The 19,618-nt window shown below is 39.5% G+C and overlaps 1 protein-coding gene across 4 annotated transcripts in view; it reads right to left on the bottom strand.

Moving 5' to 3' along the window:
- The window catches only part of sphkap (SPHK1 interactor, AKAP domain containing), a 67,193-nt gene extending 56,936 nt beyond the window's left edge, over positions 1-10,257 (bottom strand). For 3 of the 4 annotated variants that reach the window (XM_053623370.1, XM_053623372.1, XM_053623371.1), the window contains exons 1-2: positions 10,092-10,257; positions 2,550-2,646 (exon numbers count right to left, since the gene is read on the bottom strand). In XM_053623370.1, the coding sequence (XP_053479345.1) occupies positions 2,550-2,646; positions 10,092-10,126 (132 nt within the window). In that variant the 5' untranslated portion in view covers positions 10,127-10,257. Of the gene's footprint in view, positions 1-2,549; positions 2,647-10,091 lie in introns of those variants that run through there. The other variant, XM_053623373.1, reaches the window with a different exon arrangement.
- Positions 10,258-19,618: the final 9,361 nt, after the last annotated feature.

The following is a 19,618-nucleotide window of genomic DNA, read 5'->3' as shown; positions in this document are numbered from 1 at the left end:
AGCAGCAATGCAGTGTTAACAGATCAGCTCATTTATATTTGTGAATCTGCAGCTTGAATGACATATCCAGGAAACAAACATAGAATTCTCAAATACAAACTTCAGACTTTGGAAAACCTGATTTTTTTTTTTACATTGTTAGTTCATGTTCCTGCTTGATTCTTTATTTATTTATTTATTTATTTATTTTCTTATTGTATCAAAATACAAATGTCTTCTGATTTTTGTTGTTTCTGTTGTGCCCCCCATGTATGCCCTCCATTCATGCAAAGAGAAAAAACAATATTAACCTCTAACTACCAGAAGAGAATTACATAACCAATTACAGTACCTAAACACAAATAATGAATAAAGTCTGAGAACAATATGATGCTTATGGACTGTATAAAACATTCTATCACCATATTATATCAATGTGCATGGGGATTATGACTGTAGGATAGAAAATATACAGTTCCATCTGCATGTATTGGAACTGCAAGGCCAATTGTTTTTGTTATATACTGAAGATATTTGGGTTTGAGATTAAAAGATCAATGTAAGATGACAGATCAGAATTTCAGCTTTCATTTCCACAGACAGTAACCACAGCTTAGGATCAGACGGCTGTGAGACAACACAATTATCGGATGCACTGCACTGCTGCCCTCAGTGTGTTTTTATGCACTACATTATTATTGTAAAATATGTTGCTAAGTAGGCTACTATTTTATTCAAATGTTATGCTACAAACACAGATTACTTTGTATCTCCTCAAGGAAAGTGTTGAGGACTATTTAATGCTGTATGTACAATATATTTGTGTACAGTATATTTATCTCCACTTGTAAAAAAGTTTTTATTGTGTTTTACCATTTTAAAAAAAGGAATTATTTTTTTAAATCTCTTTATGAGTACCAATAGAGTGGTGCAGGAATGAGTCCTAAAACCAGGAAATTACTTGGCATTTTTGCACTTCCGGTACCATCGTTTTTTTAATGAGTTTTTGGTTAAATGCCTGAAATAAGGTCTGTGGTTAACATTTTATTCTACAACATAAAATACACCAGCAATACCCCCATTTGTGATTTTTACAAAAGGTTTTACATATTTTGGAAAAGGCAGTGGCTAACAATGGAAAAATCCTATTGGCTTTTTGACTTCCGGGTTATCCTACAAAAATAAGTCATTCCTGCAGCACTCTATTGTCCAAATAATTAAAGAAATATCTAAGAGATATTTACATGGTCCAGATAAGGAATAAGCTTTTATTTGAACCTAAAATGGCCAAAATATTTCTATTTGGTTATTGAGGTTATGGTCAATGGTAGAGGTACAGTAGATGAAGGCATGGTATGTTATTTAGCTACAGTAACAAATAAGTTAATGAAAATACCCACAAAGATCGGAGTACAAACGTGTGTGTGTGTGTGTGTGTGTGTGTACGTGTGCACATTTTGACCACTATTCTGTGGCCAGATCCAATTAGTGTGGGTCACTGAAGCTCAATGTGGGTAACACACACACACACACACACACACATACACACACACACACACACACACACTAGGGATGTCACGATACCAAAAATCTAGTAGTCGGTACCAATACCACCAAAAGTACACGATACTCGATACCAAAGTCGATACCACGGTGTGGTATAAAAATAAAATAAATAAAATAAAAAACGCTCCTGGAGGACATCCTCCTCTGGCTGATACTGGCAAAGAGAGAGGGGGAGACAGAGGGAGAGGGGGAGAGAGAGGGAGAGAGAGAGGGGGAGAGAGGGAGAGGGGGAGTGAGAGGGAGAGGGTATTTTAGTTATCAAACACTGCCTGACAATGAGTCTCCGGAGGTGCACTTCTAAATGCGCGCGCGCACACACACACACACACAACTTATACTTTGAATGCAAGCATTAGTTTAAATTCACTGATATGGTGGCAGGCCAAAACGATTTATTAAAAGCATGAACATTTGAATAATTATTAGTGACATTAGTCTACGTTTAGCTGACAGGACACGGGCTGAATGGCGATACCTGGTGGCCCATTAGGAGGTAGTTTATAACATCGCAATGCGTTAGTGTCGTTACCAAATAACTGGCTATCGTAAACATTACATGGAGAATAACATTAGCTGGTTTCACGGCCACAATGCCAGCTGCCTCAAACAAACATAATATTGGGACTGTCTTTCAGGTGCTTCGCCAAATTCCAGGTGTTTCCTCGCTTTGTTTGAAATGAACGATAGCATCCGTTGCACACCGGAAACCGATACTAGCTTTCCTCTCGAGTTGGGGCGGAGCTAAACATGTTAAGCTAAGCTAATCTTCTGTAGTTTTTCCCGTGTGCTTGTAGGCGTTCCTCTTCTTCATCACTTGTGGACCGACTAAAACACTTGCGCATATTTGCTGCCCCCATCAGGTCCGGAAGAATCGCAACCTCGGTACTTTCGATATTTTAGAAAAACAAGTACCGTCACGTTTTAAGAATGTTGGTACTGACTTGGTACCGAAGTATTGGTTCTCGTGACATCCCTAACACACACACACACACACACACATGTACCTTCTTGCATGCTGAGACAGAGGATCCAATTCTACTTTCTGTTTTAATTCCTTCAGTTTCTACAAAGTCCTCAAATAGAGCAGAAGACTGGAAATTCCTGCAGAGAGAAAGAGAGAGTGAGAGAGAGAGAGAGAGAGAGAGAGAGAGAGAGAGAGAGAGAGAGATTAAGTTAATATCTCAATCTCTGAGAACAAGTGATTTAGATCAAAGTTTAAATGAGAGTGGGAAAAACATCTGCCCTCTAAGCAACATTAAAAATAAAACCAATGAAAATACTGGTCATGCAAGAAGAGCAACACAATTAAATTTCTGTGTATTGATATACTATGATAATTAAATCTTAATAATTACATTGTTAGCATCAATGCCTTATTTTTAGTGTCCCATCTGACTCTAACTGTATGCAAGTCTTCTGGTTCTTTTAGGTTGTTTTCATCTCAGAAGCTGGACGCTGGGCTGTAATAGTGATGTCTCTATTTATATAATAATGTTAATTTCTAACAGTGCAGTGCACATCAACCCGAGTCTAAAGTTACCAACATGCCAAAGCATTTGGACAGGAGTCAAAGAAAATACACGAGTAAATTAAATATGTAATACATAAAAGTGTGGTTTTTGGTTTTGCTTATTGAAGAGATTGTTCTTCAGGCAGACAGGGAGAGACTGAGCTGTCTGGACATCCAGGGGAAATGGATGGACTCCAACAACATGAATCTTCATGGTATTCAGTAATAAATTCAACCGGACATGTCTGGAAGGAAGCACTAACTGTTGAGCTCTGTTTTTGTGACCTTACAGAGGCCCATGACTCAACAACATGGAAATGCTTCTGGCCAGGGTGAGCTCTGTGCTGGCAGGTGGTCGAGGTGTACTGTGGATTTGATGGTTGACTGGATTCACTTGCCTCTCCGGGTGGATGGAGGTCCCATGAGCACATACCAGACATCTGGGTCAAAAGCGTTACAGCAAACACACCAATCCTCTTCTGATCTTTGGAAAGTCGTTATGCTAAACAAATAAAAGTCTGTGTGTGCACATGGTGTTGTTTGTGCAATTAGGCTAGAGATGCTGTAATAACTGGTACAAACAAGAGGTTTACTCAAAGCAGAAGTGTTTTGAAAAGTGTTGAATTTTATTCTCCAGGCAACAGCCTAAGAGTTTAGGTCCTGAGAACGCCACAGAGGTGAATCGGGAGTCCAAGCCAATGTCCGAAATGGTGCATAATTTATATTGTGATAATTGTGCCGGGCCTTGTTTATAAATATTGACTAAGGGTTCTGAAATGTTTCTTACACATAAAATGTAGAATTCTTGGAAATACATCAAATCATCAAATGCACATATGCAGGTCATATACAGAAGAAACATTTTTCACCTGGGTGCTTTGCAAATACAGGGTCAAAGTTGCATGTAAATATGCACAAATTCTAAACAAACTTTCATTTTAATAACATTCACAGCGTGCATAGAAAAGTTTGTGCAGACAGTTTAAATGAGGGCCCTGTTACACTCTCAGAATAAAGAGATAAAAGCAATAATGTTTGTGTTGTCTTGTGTGTAATTTTTGTGTATAAGGATGTCTCTGCTGCTATACAGCATATCGCTGAAGGATTTGAATATAAATGGAAAATTTTGTTCTCAAAGCCAGGGGGACAGCATGCAAAATACGGCTGTGATTATTGTTACACTATGCATTGGCTCTCAGCTGGTTTGGAAGCAGCACTGACTGTGTCAGTGGAAAAGTGTCATCAGAAATGATGTTCAGGAGAAGTCCCGAACATGGGAATGGCTTTTGAGGGATTTTGAATCAAGATTCTCTATAAAGGACATCATATGACCCTATACACATGAACTCACAAACACATGCACCATCACCTATCTATTTCACCCAGCCTTCACATCACACCACACACACCAGTGTGTCACGTTAGGGAACACACTTGCTCGGTCTTGCTGTATCAAAGCTGACCAAATAAAATTACTCATCTGATTTTTGTTTTTGCAAACAGCTACAGAGGCTTCCAGAGTCATTATCACACCAAGTGCACCTTTAATTAGCTTGATCCCTTTATTCATGCATTTTATTTTTCATTCATTATCATCCTGCTACAGTTCGTAAAATAAGTGTTCATTATAAAGTGCAGTGGATACCTAAGGATCTCCCCACCCTTACAGCTTGCCCATGCCTCGGCTCTGGAAAGCCATAAGGATCATAATGTCAACAAACATTGCATTCATAGGGCAATCCCTATAGGACTTCGCGACTTTGCGATCGAAGAAATAAACGCAAAATCAAGGAAATTCCAGAATATTCACAGGAGCTTGGAATTTTTCTAAATTACTGCAGATTTTCGGCAGATTTGAGCCAAGACACGCCATGAGAAGTCATCTCAAGTTGCATTGAGCCAAAGCCCTCTTCGAGTTACATGCGTAGAACATGAGTACAGCTAAAAGGTCGCATTTACCAAAAACGTCACAGTGAAAGAATGTGCAAAAAAATTTAGTGCAATTGCAATTTTGCCAATTCAAGTAGTTTTCCTCAACAAAGCACAAAAACCCCACAAGTTGCATTGCAAATTTTGAAAAAAGCCACATCAAGCATTTTTGGTCACAACAATCAGACACACAAAAAAACTCTGCAAAATCCTCTATGAACTGATAGGGACAATGTTTAAATATTTTTGAAATTCCCTATATGTATAGTATACAGTATCTCACAAAAGTGAGTACACCCCTCACATTTTTGTAAATATTTGATAATAACTTTTCATGTGACAACACTGAAGAAATGACACTTTGCTACAATGTAAAGTAGTGAGTGTACAGCTTGTGTAACAGTGTAAATTTGCTGTCCCCTCAAAATAACTCAACACACAGCCATTAATGTCTAAACCACTGGCAACAAAAGCGAGTACACCCTAAGTGAAAATGTCCAAATTGGGCCCAATTAGCCATTTTCCCTCCCTGGTGTCATGTGACTTGTTAGTGTTACAAGGTCTCAGGTGTGAATGGGGAGCAGGTGTGTTAAATTTGGTGTCCTCGCTCTCACACTCCCTCATACTGGTCACTGGAAGTTCAACATGGCACCTCATGGCAAAGAACTCTCTGAGGATCTGAAAAAAAGAATTGTTGCTCTACATAAAGATGGCCTAGGCTATAAGAAGATTGCCAAGACCCTGACACTGAGTTGCAGCACGGTGGCCAAGACCATACAGCGGTTTAACAGGACAGGTTCCACTCAGAACAGGCCTCTCCATGGTCGACCAAAGAAGTTGAGTGCACGTGCTCAGCGTCATATCCACAGGTTGTCTTTGGGAAATAGACGTATGAGTGCTGCCAGCATTGCTGCAGAGGTTGAAGGGGTGGGGGGTCAGCCTGTCAGTGCTCAGACCATACGCCGCACACTGCATCAAACTGGTCTGTATGGCTGTCGTCCCAGAAGGAAGCCTCTTCTAAAGATGATTCACAAGAAAGCCCACAAACAGTTTTCTGAAGACAAGCAGACTAAGGACATGGATTACTGGAACCATGTCCTGTGGTCTGATGAGACCAAGATAAACTTATTTGGTTCAGCTGGTGTCAAGCGTGTGTGGCGGTAACCAGGTGAGGAGTACAAAGACAAGTGTGTCTTGCCTACAGTCAAGTATGGTGGTGGGAGTGTCATGGTCTGGGGCTGCATGAGTGCTGCCGGCACTGGGGAGCTACAGTTCATTGAGGGAACCATGAATGCCAACATGTACTGTGACATACTGAAGCAGAGCATGATCCCCTCCCTTATTCCAGCATGATAACGACCCCAAACACACCTCCAAGATGACCACTGCCTTACATTTACATTTACATTTATTCACTTAGCAGACGCTTTTATCCAAAGTGACTTACAAATGAGAAAAATACAAGCAAAGTGATATATCAAGCAGAGAACAATACAAGTAGTGCTACCATACAAGATCCATTAATTGAGTTCCAGAAGAAGCAAAGTGCACAGAGTAGAGGTGTAAGTGCAATTTTTTTTTTTTATTATTATTATTATTATTATTATTATTATGAGTTTGTTAGGTGTTCACGGAAGAGGTGGGTCTTTAGCTGTTTTTTGAAGATGGTGAGAGATTCTGCGGTCCGGATTGAGATTGGAAGTGCATTCCACCACTGAGGAACAGTTAGCGTGAAGGTTCTGGAAAGGGACCTTGCGCCACGCTGAGTTGGAACTGCTAAACGTCGGTCGCTAATCGATCACAGATTGCGAGAGTGAACGTAGGCCTTCAGGAGAGAGTTGAGGTAGGAGCGTGCTGTTCCTGACAAGGTCTTGTAGGTGAGCATCAAGGCCTTGAACTTGATGCGGGCAGCTACAGGAAGCCAGTGGAGGGAGATGAAGAGAGGTGTGACATGGGTTCTCTTGGGCTGGTTGAAGACGAGGCGCGCTGCAGCATTCTGAATCATCTGAAGGGGTTTGATGGAGCTGGCTGGGAGGCCTGAAAGCAGTGAGTTGCAGTAGTCCAGTTTAGAGATAACAAGAGCCTGGACTAGTATCTGTGTAGCCTGTTCGGTGATGTAGGGTCGAATTTTCTTGATGTTGTAAAGGATGAACCTACAGGACCTTGCAGTTGCTGAGATATGGTCTGTAAAGGTCAAGCCGTCATCAAGAATCACCCCAAGGTTCCTGGCCATCCTGGTTGGCATGAGTGTGAGTGAGCCGAGCTGTACAGTGAGGTTGTGGTTGATTTAGGGACAGGCTGGGATGACGAGAAGCTCAGATTTTGCCAGGTTAAGCTTAAGATGGTTTTCCTTCATCCAGACCGAGATGTCCGACAGGCAAGCAGAGATGCGTGCAGAGACTGATGGATCGTCAGGCTGGAAGGACAAATGGAGCTGGGTGTCATCAGCATAGCAATGATATGAGAAGCCATGAGACTCAATCACCTGCCCTAGAGATGTAGTGTAGATAGAAAAGAGTTGTGGACCCAGAACTGACCCCTGTGGAAGACCCTGTGGACCCCTTGCTAAAGAAGCTGTGGGTGAAGATGATGGACTGGCAAAGCATGTCTCCAGACCTAAACCCTATTGAGCATCTGTGGAAAATCCTCAAAGGGAAGGTGGAGGAGCACAAGGTCTCTAACATCCACCAGCTCCATGATGTCGTCATGGCAGAGTGGAAGAGGAATCCAGTGGCAACCTGTGAAGCTCTGGTGAACTCCATGCCCAAGAGGGTTAAGGCAGTGCTGGAAAATAATCGTGGCCACATAAAATATTGACACTTTGGGCTCAATTTGGACATTTTCACTTAGGGGTGTACTCACTTTTGGTACCAGCGGTTTAGACATTAATGGCTGTGTGTTGAGTTATTTTGAGGGGACAGCAAATTTACACTGTTATACAAGCTGTACACTCACTACTTTACATTGTAGCAAAGTGTCATTTCTTCAGTGTTGTCACATGAAAAGTTATAATCAAATATTTACAAAAATGTGAGGGGTGTACTCACTTTTGTGAGATACTGTATCCATATAGTTCTCTAGAATGAGAACAAATGTTAGAGTATGAAAGGCAAACAGAGGAGTTACTTTATTTACTGAACCTAAGGAGGTAAAAATTTAGCATCTGCTAAATGAATACATGTAAAAATGTAAATGTAAATGTAAAAATTAACGCCCCTCACTGAGTGAGAAATGTCTAACACCAACTGATGTTGAATTAACCATAGATCATATTGCAGTCATTTTTCCACCTCATATTACCTAACATGATATGATATACGCCGACTCCTACTGCTGGTTGCCAGAGTTTCTCTGATAGCATCAAGCTAGTGCACTAGTCTTCACTTGTATTATCTGTCTGTAATTTTACTATTTTTTCAGCCCTAATGTGACGAAAAATAGCCAGCGGGCAAATCTGGCAACGCATTTTGCACAATGAACAATAACAGAGCACGATTAACACCCATCATATAATAAGAGTCCTTGACAGCAATCAACATTGCATTATCACTACAATATAATTATGAACTATTATACAACAATTAGATTTGGTCCACAAATTTGATTGGTTGAGTGGGATTGCAAGACTGCTTATATTGCCTATAACCACACTGGGACGTTTCACTGTGGGTATCACTCTGTTTACTATATAAACTCCCACTTCCTAGTTTGAAATGGTTACTACAGTACAGTTAGTGAAAGCATCAGCTGACATGACAAACTATAGTTTTCAGGAATATAACTTTTGGCTTAAAATATGAAAGCACGTCAGATTAATATAAAAAGGAAAACGTGATGGCAATTTCCCCAAAAGCATCTCTAACAGGAATGTACAAATCAATGTGAGCTAGCTAACCAGCTGGCTGACATGCTATAAAGTGAGTGTGGCTTCTTCAGGATCTATTTCCAAGAGCAGAGCGAACCATATTGTGTCCGCAATGTCAGTTAATCTATACTGAAATGTTGTTTATAGAATTGTTGTATAAACGCGATATCGCACTCGCAATCATATGATTATACTGAATATCGGCACTGCCGTGATTAGTTATGGCCAAACCACAGCCGTGCTGAAATTCAGTGTAAACACACCCTTGCGCATGAGATATTTCATAAATATCACGTTAAACACTTTTTTAACAAAATGTCATATTTGTGAACTGCTCTGTATTTAATACACATTTCCTATTTAGCAGCACACAGCTGTGAGCCAATAATGTTTTGCTTATATATTACGGACCACTTTGGCTCACCATAGCAGAGATATTAAACGCGCTGAGGTTAAAGAAGCCTAAAAGAGCAGTATTTCTGGATACACAACAGGATTTATCCTGGATTATATTAGAGGACAGTTTTATTAGAGCTGCTGTTCAGCCAGAAATGACGAAAACAGATTAGTAAACACAGACACACTCCCACACCATACTCATAAACATGCAGTGCGTTTTCATATCAAACCTGTTTACTGACCTACATCCCCACAAATGTTTTCACCCACATTTTATATTAAATGTATCTTCGAATTTAAGTGCCTTCACTCACGTTTAAAAAGCTGGCGTGTTCGCGCGCAAGACCAACACAATGATGTTTGATTCTGGTGCCATTTTCTGATGCACTATTAAAGTAGGCTACCTACTGTAGGCTATAGTTTTCTGCTGTATGCATTTAGTAAGATCATTGGCAAAAAGTAGAAAAAGTGGCACGGAATACTTGCGGTACTGTTTAATGAAGACCGAGATTAAACGCGCGCGTGATGACAGAACACCGGCACGCGTCTCCTGCGTCCGCTTCCCGCCGCGAAACTGAAGCAAAGCACGCAGCTGCGGGATTTCTTTTGAACCGAGGCATGTTAGAAATAGCTTATAATAAGAACACACCGAGAACAATGGCACACATAGAAATAAACGACTCAGGAAGCTAATAACAGATAAAAGCGTTTCATGTGTTCAGTAAATGCAGGAAAAAAGTGTGTGTGTGTGTGTGTGTTTGTTTCTTCTGAAGCGAAGCTGTCGAACACAAAAAGAACATGCACGATGCATACACACACACCCGCGCACGCGCGCGCTCTTACCCCAGCGTGGACAGAAGCCGCTGCGCTCCCGCCATCCCGCCGCCCGTTAAACAAGTACAGAACCCTCAATGAACCTCAGTAATTCCACACAATTAAATCCCAAAATCTCTCTCTCTCCCTCTCTCTCTCTCTCTCTCTCTATCTCTCTCTCACACACACTCTCACTCTCTCCCTGGCGCGTGTGTGTGTGTGTGTGTGTCCGTGCAAGCTCCCGGTCCCCGCAGCACGAGCGCCGATCTCCGACTGAACGGAAGAGGAATTCCAGAGCTCTCGCCTACAGGAGTGCGTCACTCACGCGTGCACATGAATTTATTTATTTATTTGTTTGTTTGTTTGTTTGTGTATTCATTTATTTACGGGGGGGGGGCAGATATATTGGGGCACTTTTCACATTTTAAGCCGTATCTAAGCTTTGTTGCTGTTAATAAAGCAAATACCCGACAAATGATGCATTTCTGAAGTACTCAGAGTAGGCTATTAACTATTTAAATGAGAAGGGGAGAGGATTTTATCGTATTTATTTATTTAAAGATTATTAGAGATAGAGATTTATTTTATCGTATTTCGTTTCATTGGTTTAGGCTTTACATTCCTCCACAAATTGCATCTATAAAACATTATTTGTAGCATGCTTAATAACGGCATGAATAAATTAAATTTCACTTACAGGGTTTGTATCCAAATTCATCATCAACAGGCCTATTACGGTTCATTTCCATCCATCCATCCTCAACCGCTTATCCGTTAATCGGGTCGCGACGGTTCATTTCATCCAGCAAAAACAACAGGGATTAGAAATAAATAATCAAAGGGTTTGGAAATCTTCACTAGGTCTATTTTCCACATTTTATCATTTATTTTTTGTGAAAACAGGACATAGCCTAAAAGAAATCATCATTCAAATCAACATCAGTTTATAATATGTTACGAACACAGTAGACTAAAGCCTGGTTGACACTGTACTATATTCGGCCCGATTTTAAAGGATAATATTTGGTTGTGAGTTGAGATGATGGGCTTAAAACATATCGGCTAATGTCACGTGCGCACCGCTGGCCGATCATGGAGCTTCGACCAAATACAGCCGATAACAAAGTTCTATGGAATTAAATTTGTGCCAAAAGTATTGAACAAAACTTTTCAAAAAACGAAGAAAAATAGCTATACAAAGAGGGAAAAAAAGAAAAGAACACTCTGAAAAAAAGAAGAAAATACTCTGAAAGTGTGTTCACTCTGAAACTGAAAACAATGTGCTTAGTGGCAAAAATGTAACAGCCTTCAAATAAACAGCGTTCTTTGTTAACAGTTTTCTAAGTTTCCTTTTCACTAATCATGGTTTATGAATGCGCTGCCAATGTTTTCATTTACGCTCCCACAAACCTCTCGGGTGGGAGGGGCTTAACAGCACTTTACTCTCATTGGCTAGTGAGAATTGGCTCAACGGCTCCCGGACCAGGAAGTAGAGACTTTAAATTTTGGAGAGCGTTCTGGATGGGTTCTCTGTATAGTTATAGTGTTTGTTCTTTGTAGTGGAAATTATTTACTTACTTAGTCAGTATATTAGTTTGTAATTAATATTTGAGGTTTGGTTAGTCTAAAATTATTTTTTCAAGATGAGCTCTCAGGAGCAACACAGTGCATTGTCGATCCAAATCTCTCTAGACAATTAGAGTAAGGGTCCTTTCACACTGAGTGCGTTTAAGCGACGTGAATGTTTGACGTGATGACGTTCTTGAATTGAAACAATAGATTCCTATGCACACCAGGCGCGAACATTTGTGACACGACAAAGCAACACTTTTTTTCGTCCCCTGTCACTCAGCGACGAAATAGGCCGTCCAATTAGATTTGAGCTTTAGATCACATGCCTGGAGATACTGCTGTTGCACAAAAGGGCGAGATTGGTGGTGCTATAGCACAGAAAGCTGTTTTGAAAACCAATGTAAACACCGCACTCACACATGAGATTTGTGCCAGAGTGGAGAGCGTAAACTTGTGGAGTGTAAGCGAAAGCTTTCAAATCAATCCCAATTCCTAAATAAAATTCTTGAAAGATTCTTCAGTCAGATTATTACCAGGTAGCATCAGGTTGCTAGCCTACTCTGGTCTTTTTGCAACTGGGTTGCAGGCACATTTCGTTTTGTTTACAAACACCAGAGGGGTCTATTTCCCAGTCTACATTATTCCCTTGCTTCTTAAGATGTGTTATAAAAACACCATTTATTAAAAATAAAATTCATTAATGCATCATGTAACCACAGTTTCATTCACAGGCATTCTTCATGCATTCATGTATTAGTTATACATGATTTGAACACAGCATTCTTCATGACAATTTTATAACCTCATTAAAAAAATCTAGCCAATGCATATGTAATTTTCGCTACTCCAAAATTTTTTAAGGGAGATTCCAGTTTAATGCTGACCACAGACACTTATATCATATCACATGAATTTAGTCATGTTATTTCTATCAGTTACTTGCAGTCCAAGTTCCAGAGTTTATAAGCTTGAACAGTGTTGTTTGCAGTTGGACAGAAAAATCTGTAAAGAGATGAGCCAATATTGCATAATGTCTGTGATTTGGATGCCTCTTCATTTGGAAAAGGTACTGTTTAGTGTAGCCTCTCTCTTGCTATCTCTCCCAATGTGTGTGTGTGGTCTGAAAGCTATTTCCACCAAGGGCACAGGGGAGAGATAGATCAGTAAAAGTGTGGAGTGGATAGAATGAAAGGAAACATCAGAAGAAAAAATAAGAATAGAGATTGAGTAAGTGAAGAGAGGTGAAGAGATTGAGGGAAGAGAAATAGACAAAAGGAAAGAAATGTTAAAAAAATAGCACAGAGAAGAGAGGAGAAGAGAAGAGAAGGATTACTATAAAAGTAGTAAAAATGAAGACGAGAATAAACAAAGTAAAAAAAATAGGAAGATATGAGAAAAAGAAGACAGAAAGAAAATGTTAAATAAAGAAATGTCATGAACATGAAAAACCGAAAAGATGAAGAATAGACAGCAGGGAGAATAGAAACAGATTTAAAAAAAAAAAAAAAAAAGAAAAGAAAGAAAAGAGAGCGAGACAAAAAGCTGAAATAAGAAGAGAGAGAAAAGAAAAAGATCAGGATGTATGGAAGTATTTTTAGCATTGTGTAGCCTTGACCCAGAGGGGAAGGTTTGCTTAAATCACCCTATGAAAGGGCGTGACTAATCCAGAGGTCATGTCCAACCACTGGGGGTTATGCAAATGATATGCAAATGAACAAAAAACAATATGCTAATTTCATGGTCTCTAAATGCCATTAAAGTGAGCAATCTGTCATCTAACTAGAGGGGATAAGTGGTGTGTGTGTGTGTGTGTGTGTGTGTGTGTGTGTGTGTGTGTGTGTGTGTGTGCGCGTGTGTGTGTGTACGTGACATGCCTGTCATCTCACACATCTCACACATACTGTCAACAGCATGCACACACACACACACACACACGCGCACACACACACACACACACACACACACACAGACACAGACACACACACACACACACACACACACACCAAATCTGCAGGAACAGAAAAAAAATGCAAGAGGCACACTCTTACTGATTATACTGATTAACTGTGCCATTAACACTAATTACACCCACATAATAATACTGTGTGTGTGTGTGTGTGTGTGTGTGTGTGTGCGTGTGTGTGTGCGTGTGTGTGTGTGTTTGCGTCTAGAGAGAGAGAGAGAGAGAGAGAGAGAGAGAGAGAGAGAGAGGATGGAAGAGAGATGCAGTTCACAGATTGTGTTTCTGGAACACTGCTGAGTCCATCCACTGTGCCAGGACAATCTCTCTGGGTGGGAGGACAGCAGATTCTCTCTCCCCTGTCGATTACAGTGACCCGAGTCAATTGTGTGCAAGTGTGAGCTTATGTATGTGGAAGAGGGTAGACAGTGTTTTCCCCTGAGTGTGTTACACTACCCTTTTACACAGCATGAGTTTTTGGGTCAGTCTATCTCAAGTGGTCCAAAAATTGTAAAGTTGGTTGTTTGACCATTTTTAAGTTTTAAGTTACCTAAATGTATTGCTATTGTGAAATCAACAGTTTTTTCTTTCTTCATTTTACTTAGTTTGTCTACGACTGACATCTTCGTGTCATTTTTGTTACAAATTTTGGTTACATAGCTGTTAATGGAAACGTTAATATCTCAGCTCAGGATAATCGTAGATCCTTGGAACAAAAATCTCTAGAGCACATTACAAGGTACATGACCATATCTAAACATTTTGCAAATTCTTGTTCCTTAGACTTAAAAATTAAGTCTAGCTGTAATGCTTAAGATTGCTCACAGATCCACAATTAGGGTCAATTTCAGTCTTAATTTTTTTAGGGGATACCTAGGCAAGTATAGTGTGCATGCAGAACATTTCAGATTTGAGACTTCTCATTATTATTAGTTTTTTTTTATGGGGGTGAGAAAGTGCAATTTTTAAAAAAAAAAAATTTCTACTGAACATTTCTTCTGAACATTCCTGCTGAACATTTCTAGTGAACATTTCTACTGAACATTTCTGCTGAACGTTTCTACTGAACGTTCCTGCTGAACATTTATGCTGAACATTTCTACTGAACATTTCTGCTGAACATTTCTGCTGAACATTTCTACTGAACAGTTCTACTGAACATATCTTCTGAACATATCTTCTGAACATTTCGGCTGAACATTTCTGCTGAACATTTCTGCTGAACATTTCTACTGATCATTTCTACTGATTATTTCTGCTGAACATTTCTACTGATCATTTCTGTTGAACATTTCTACTGATCATTTCTGCTGAACATTTCTACTGATCATTTCTACCGATCATTTCTGCTGAACATTTCTACTGAACAATTCTACTGAACGTTCCTGCTGAACATATCTTCTGAACATATCTTCTGAACATTTCTGCTGAACATTTCTACTGAACATTTCTGCTGAACATTTCTACTGATCATTTCTATGTTTAAACCACACCCTATACAGTACACTACATGTAGTATTGTGAAGTATTTTAGGAATTTTGCATTTACACATTAAATGTGTATATGAATATCCTTAAGAAATGCAAGCAGTTAACCTTTGTGTGTAAAATACTCTTATTGTAATTTACTGTTGATAGACAAGTAGGTCATGATTTCGGACAAAATCCCCTCTCCACACTAAAATAAGGACAAAAAAAGAAGAATGGATATGAGGAATAAGAGTAGTGCACCCACTGCACACATACAGCAATAGCACTAGTTTCATTGTATAAATTAAAAGTAGCTTTATGTACTTCTAGGAACAATTAGTTTAATTACTCTCTATTAGAGATACTCTCTGTCTCCCTGTGCTGATAGTGGCCTGTACTCAATAAACCCAGTTACATTAAGGAATTATCCTGGATCCAGTTAATCCAGCACACACACACACACACACACACACACACACACACACACACTACGGTGATCTGCTCACATTCAATCAGGCATGTGTGCCCATATCACAGTGACGGTTTAAAGTCGTGTTTAATTGCCTGGATAAGTTATTAGTATGAATGTGCCACAAGGGATGTTTTGTGTGTTTGTGTGCATCTGTGGGTGTGTGTGTGGGTGTGTGTGTGGGTGTGTGTGTGGGTGTGTGTGTGGGTGTGTGTGGGTGTGGGTGTGCATGCACATTCCTCCAAGTGGATGGATGGCTGTGTTTGGATATTGGCCTGGAGGAAGTCTTGTTGTTGTACTCAGACAATATATTTATCATCTATAATTAACATGAAGAGCACAAGGAATAGCAGGTGTTTGTTCTCTGCAATTCAGTTAGCCTTTCTTACTGCTAGCCCAGCAAATGACGTTGCCTAATACTACTTAAAGCAAGTCAGGACATGTTTGGTGTTTGAAGTTTGCTTCCATAGTTATGCACTGGAGCTAACAGGGTAACAATTATAGTTTAAACTGCATATAACCAGCAGCTTAAAGATCAAGGGAACATGAATAAATTATCCCACTTGCAAAAGACATTGTTTGGCTCATTAATACCATTGTACAGAAACAGTTACATGAAATAGCAGAAAAATACTGTGCTTAAACAATTAAATATGTCAATTAAATTGGAGCAATACCAAAGTACAGAAATGTGGCAAATGTCTATGTTTGCAAAACCATAATAACGTGTTTTATTAGGATGTTGGGACAGAACAAGTCACCAGAACATCTTCATTACACATTGCAATACTCTTGGGAACTGGTCTAAAGGGCTGAGCACAGTTCTTCCAAAAGATATTCCCTCAGCTGTTGCTTTGATGATTGTGGTAGAGAACGTCACCTCTCACACCGGTCAAACATCTCCCATAGGTGTTCAGCTGGGTTGAGATCTGGTCACTGTGACGGCTATAACACATGATCTTCATACATATCAAACCATTCCTCATGCCCTGTGGATGGTGGCAGGGTCACCCTGGAAGAGACCACACCCATCAGGATAAAAATATTTAATCAAAGGAAAAAGGTGATCAGTCAGAATAACTCTGCATTGATTTGTAGTAACTCTTCCGTCTAAGGAGGAAAGTGGACCCAATCCATGCTAGCAAAATTCCCCCCACTGCTTAACAGTGTCACTAGTTTTCCCTTTAATTTGTCATCTGTCATTATGACAGTATCCGTTATTTCCCCTTTACAGTTGCTGCTCAAGTTTTATGTAGCTAACTTCCAATCCAGACCATTGCATAAGGACTGTTAGTTAGGGTGACATAACAGCATTCTGTGTCATGCTAGTAATGTGGTGGTCAGAAAATTGCATGTTGCAGACATGAATGTTACTTGTAAATGCTAATTGCATTTTGACAGCTCATTATTTGCATAATGGCAGTGGTTAAACTTTTGGGTTACTAATTTGAAGGTTGCTGGATCGAGAGATGGAAACTCGAGTCTGCGACATGGACTCGAATCACACTTAAGTCGCAAAAAAAAAAAAAAAAAAGACTTAAGACTTGACCTGGACTCGTGAACAATTGACTTGAGACTTGACTTGGACTTGAAGACAGACACTCGTGAAAAACATAAGTCATTTAGATCTGGCATTCCTGATTACGTTCTCTCTTTACTGCCCCACATGACCGAATCAAACACCACATTTTTCATTCATTTCCTATCAGTATGTGCTGCAGCAGCAAATAGCACAACAATTTATCTCTAAACACACCAAGCCAGCATTATTATATACATGCGTGATGCATCTGAAGGGGCGTGTTCATCACCCGTTGGAAAAGTGCCATTATATAAAGGAACAACAAACAATAACTATATAGCTTAGTCTTACCTTGTGATAAACTTCATGTAATTTAATTTGATAAGCAATCAATTAATCCAAAGGGAAGCTGCGGTGTTACACAGCTATCAGGGGCTTTTCAGAAGGTCAAAATTTCTGTATTATAAATTCTTTATTGTAATATTTTGAGATACTGGATTTTTTATTCCCATGAGCTGTAAGCCATAATCATCAAGATTAAAACAAAAAAAGGCTTGAAATATTTCACTTTATGTGTAATGAATCTAGAATATATGAATGTTCCATGTTTTTTAATTAAATTACAGAACAAAATGAAGTTTTGTATTCAAATTTTTTGAGATGCACCTGTTTACTCTATCTATCTATCTATATGTGTGTGTGTGTGTGTGTGTGTGTGTGTGTGCGTGCAAATTATATCAGATGGGTTAGTAAATTGATGGTCTATAAAAAGGCTTCTCGTTACCAAGGTGTCACATAAGAAACATGAAAACAAACAAAAAACAAAGAGCTCTCCCAAGACGTTCGCAACCTTATTTTTGCAATACATATCTATGGAATTGGATACAGGCGTATCTCAAAACTTCTGAATCTTCCAGTAAGCACCGTCTGGTGTCATTATCCGCAAGTTGAAGCAACATCTCTCCGTCATCAACTGGCCATGCACAGGAGCTCCTCGCAATATTTCTGACCAGGGATTCAGAAGAATAGTCAGAAGAGTAGCCCAAGAACCAAAGGCCACTCAGAAAGAGCTTCAGAAACACTTGGAGGCAGCAGGTACCATCGTCACAGAGAAAACAATAGGCAGTGCACTCCACTGCTCACACTCACCCCACAAGACTCCATTACTAAAGAAAAGGCATGTTGAAGCTCGTTTAAAGTTTGCTACAACTCATTTGGACAAGCCTATGAAATACTGGGAGAGTGTAGTCTGGTCAGACGAGAGCAAAATTGAACTTTTTGGCTGTCATACTACACACCATGTTTGGAGAAGAAATGGCACTGCACATCACCCTAAAAACCACTATACCAACAGTGAAGTTTGGAAGTTTGGAGGCATCATGGTGTGGGGCTGTTTTTCATCACATGGTACTGGCAGACTTCATATAATTGAAGGAACGATGAGTGGAGCCCTTTACCGGGAGATTCTTGAGAAGAGTCTGCTGCCATTCACCAGGATGATGAAGATAAGACATGAGTGGACCTTCCAGCAGGACAACAATAAAAATCATACAGCAAAGGAAACTCTCAAATGGTTTCAGAGAAAAAAAATCAAGGTGTTAGAATGGCCCAGTCAATCACCTGACTTGAATCCAGTTGAACAAGATTTAAATACAATATGTTTAGAAGAATGGGCCAAAATCACACCTGAATACTGTGGTCCATTAATTTCTTCACACAGGAAGCGTCTTGAAGCCGTCATTACAAACAAAGGGTTCTCCACTAAGTATTAAATAAATTTCAGTTAGTGTGTTCACTACTTTTTTCCTGTGTCATTTCCTGTGTCATTTATAACGCATAACTTCATTTATGGACTTTAATGTTTGGATTTCTTTATATGTGTGGATTTCTTGAGTTAATACCAAAGTCTGATGAAAATTTCATGTGAATAGCCTCATTGGAAATATATTTACTGAAAAAAATGTTGACGCATTCAATACTTATTTCTCCCACTGTAAATGAATAACATCATACATTAGTTTAGAATCCATCCTTCATCCCCACTTGAAATTTATGAAAGTTATGCACTTGGAAATTAACTAGGTTGCACATGCTGAACCCTCATTTGTGCTGCTCTAAAAGTAGCTGTTAGTCTACATTCATGCACTTCAAATCCATACATGAACAATAGTGAAATGTATACACAAAACTGAAGAAATGCCATAATGTAGTCTATAAAACACAGTAAACAGTCATAAAAGGAACAGAATGTTAAGTATGTACATGTCCCAGCTCTAACTTATGCTGAAGCCTAACTCCAGCTTTAAATCATCATGTGTTCATTATGTGCCATATAAACCTGGGGAACATAGAGCCCTGGGAACATAGATACTCTCCCAATTCTTAGTTGGCACGTCAATTTTACTGATGGATGGCTACATATCTGAGATGAAATTGGTACTGCAAAGACCAAGCTCTTCAGAGAAGAATTATCGCTCCAAATTGGCTGTAACAATAACCATCTTTTGTTTGCTCGGAAAGGCGTCCAGTACGAAAGTATGCACAAAGCGATATTTTAGAAAACA

This window comes from Ictalurus furcatus, chromosome 4 (genome assembly GCF_023375685.1).
Source record: "Ictalurus furcatus strain D&B chromosome 4, Billie_1.0, whole genome shotgun sequence".
In the NCBI taxonomy this organism is placed as follows: Eukaryota; Metazoa; Chordata; class Actinopteri; order Siluriformes; family Ictaluridae; genus Ictalurus; species Ictalurus furcatus.
Note: the sequence above shows the minus strand (reverse complement) of the source record. Positions and strands in the feature narration are given on the sequence as shown.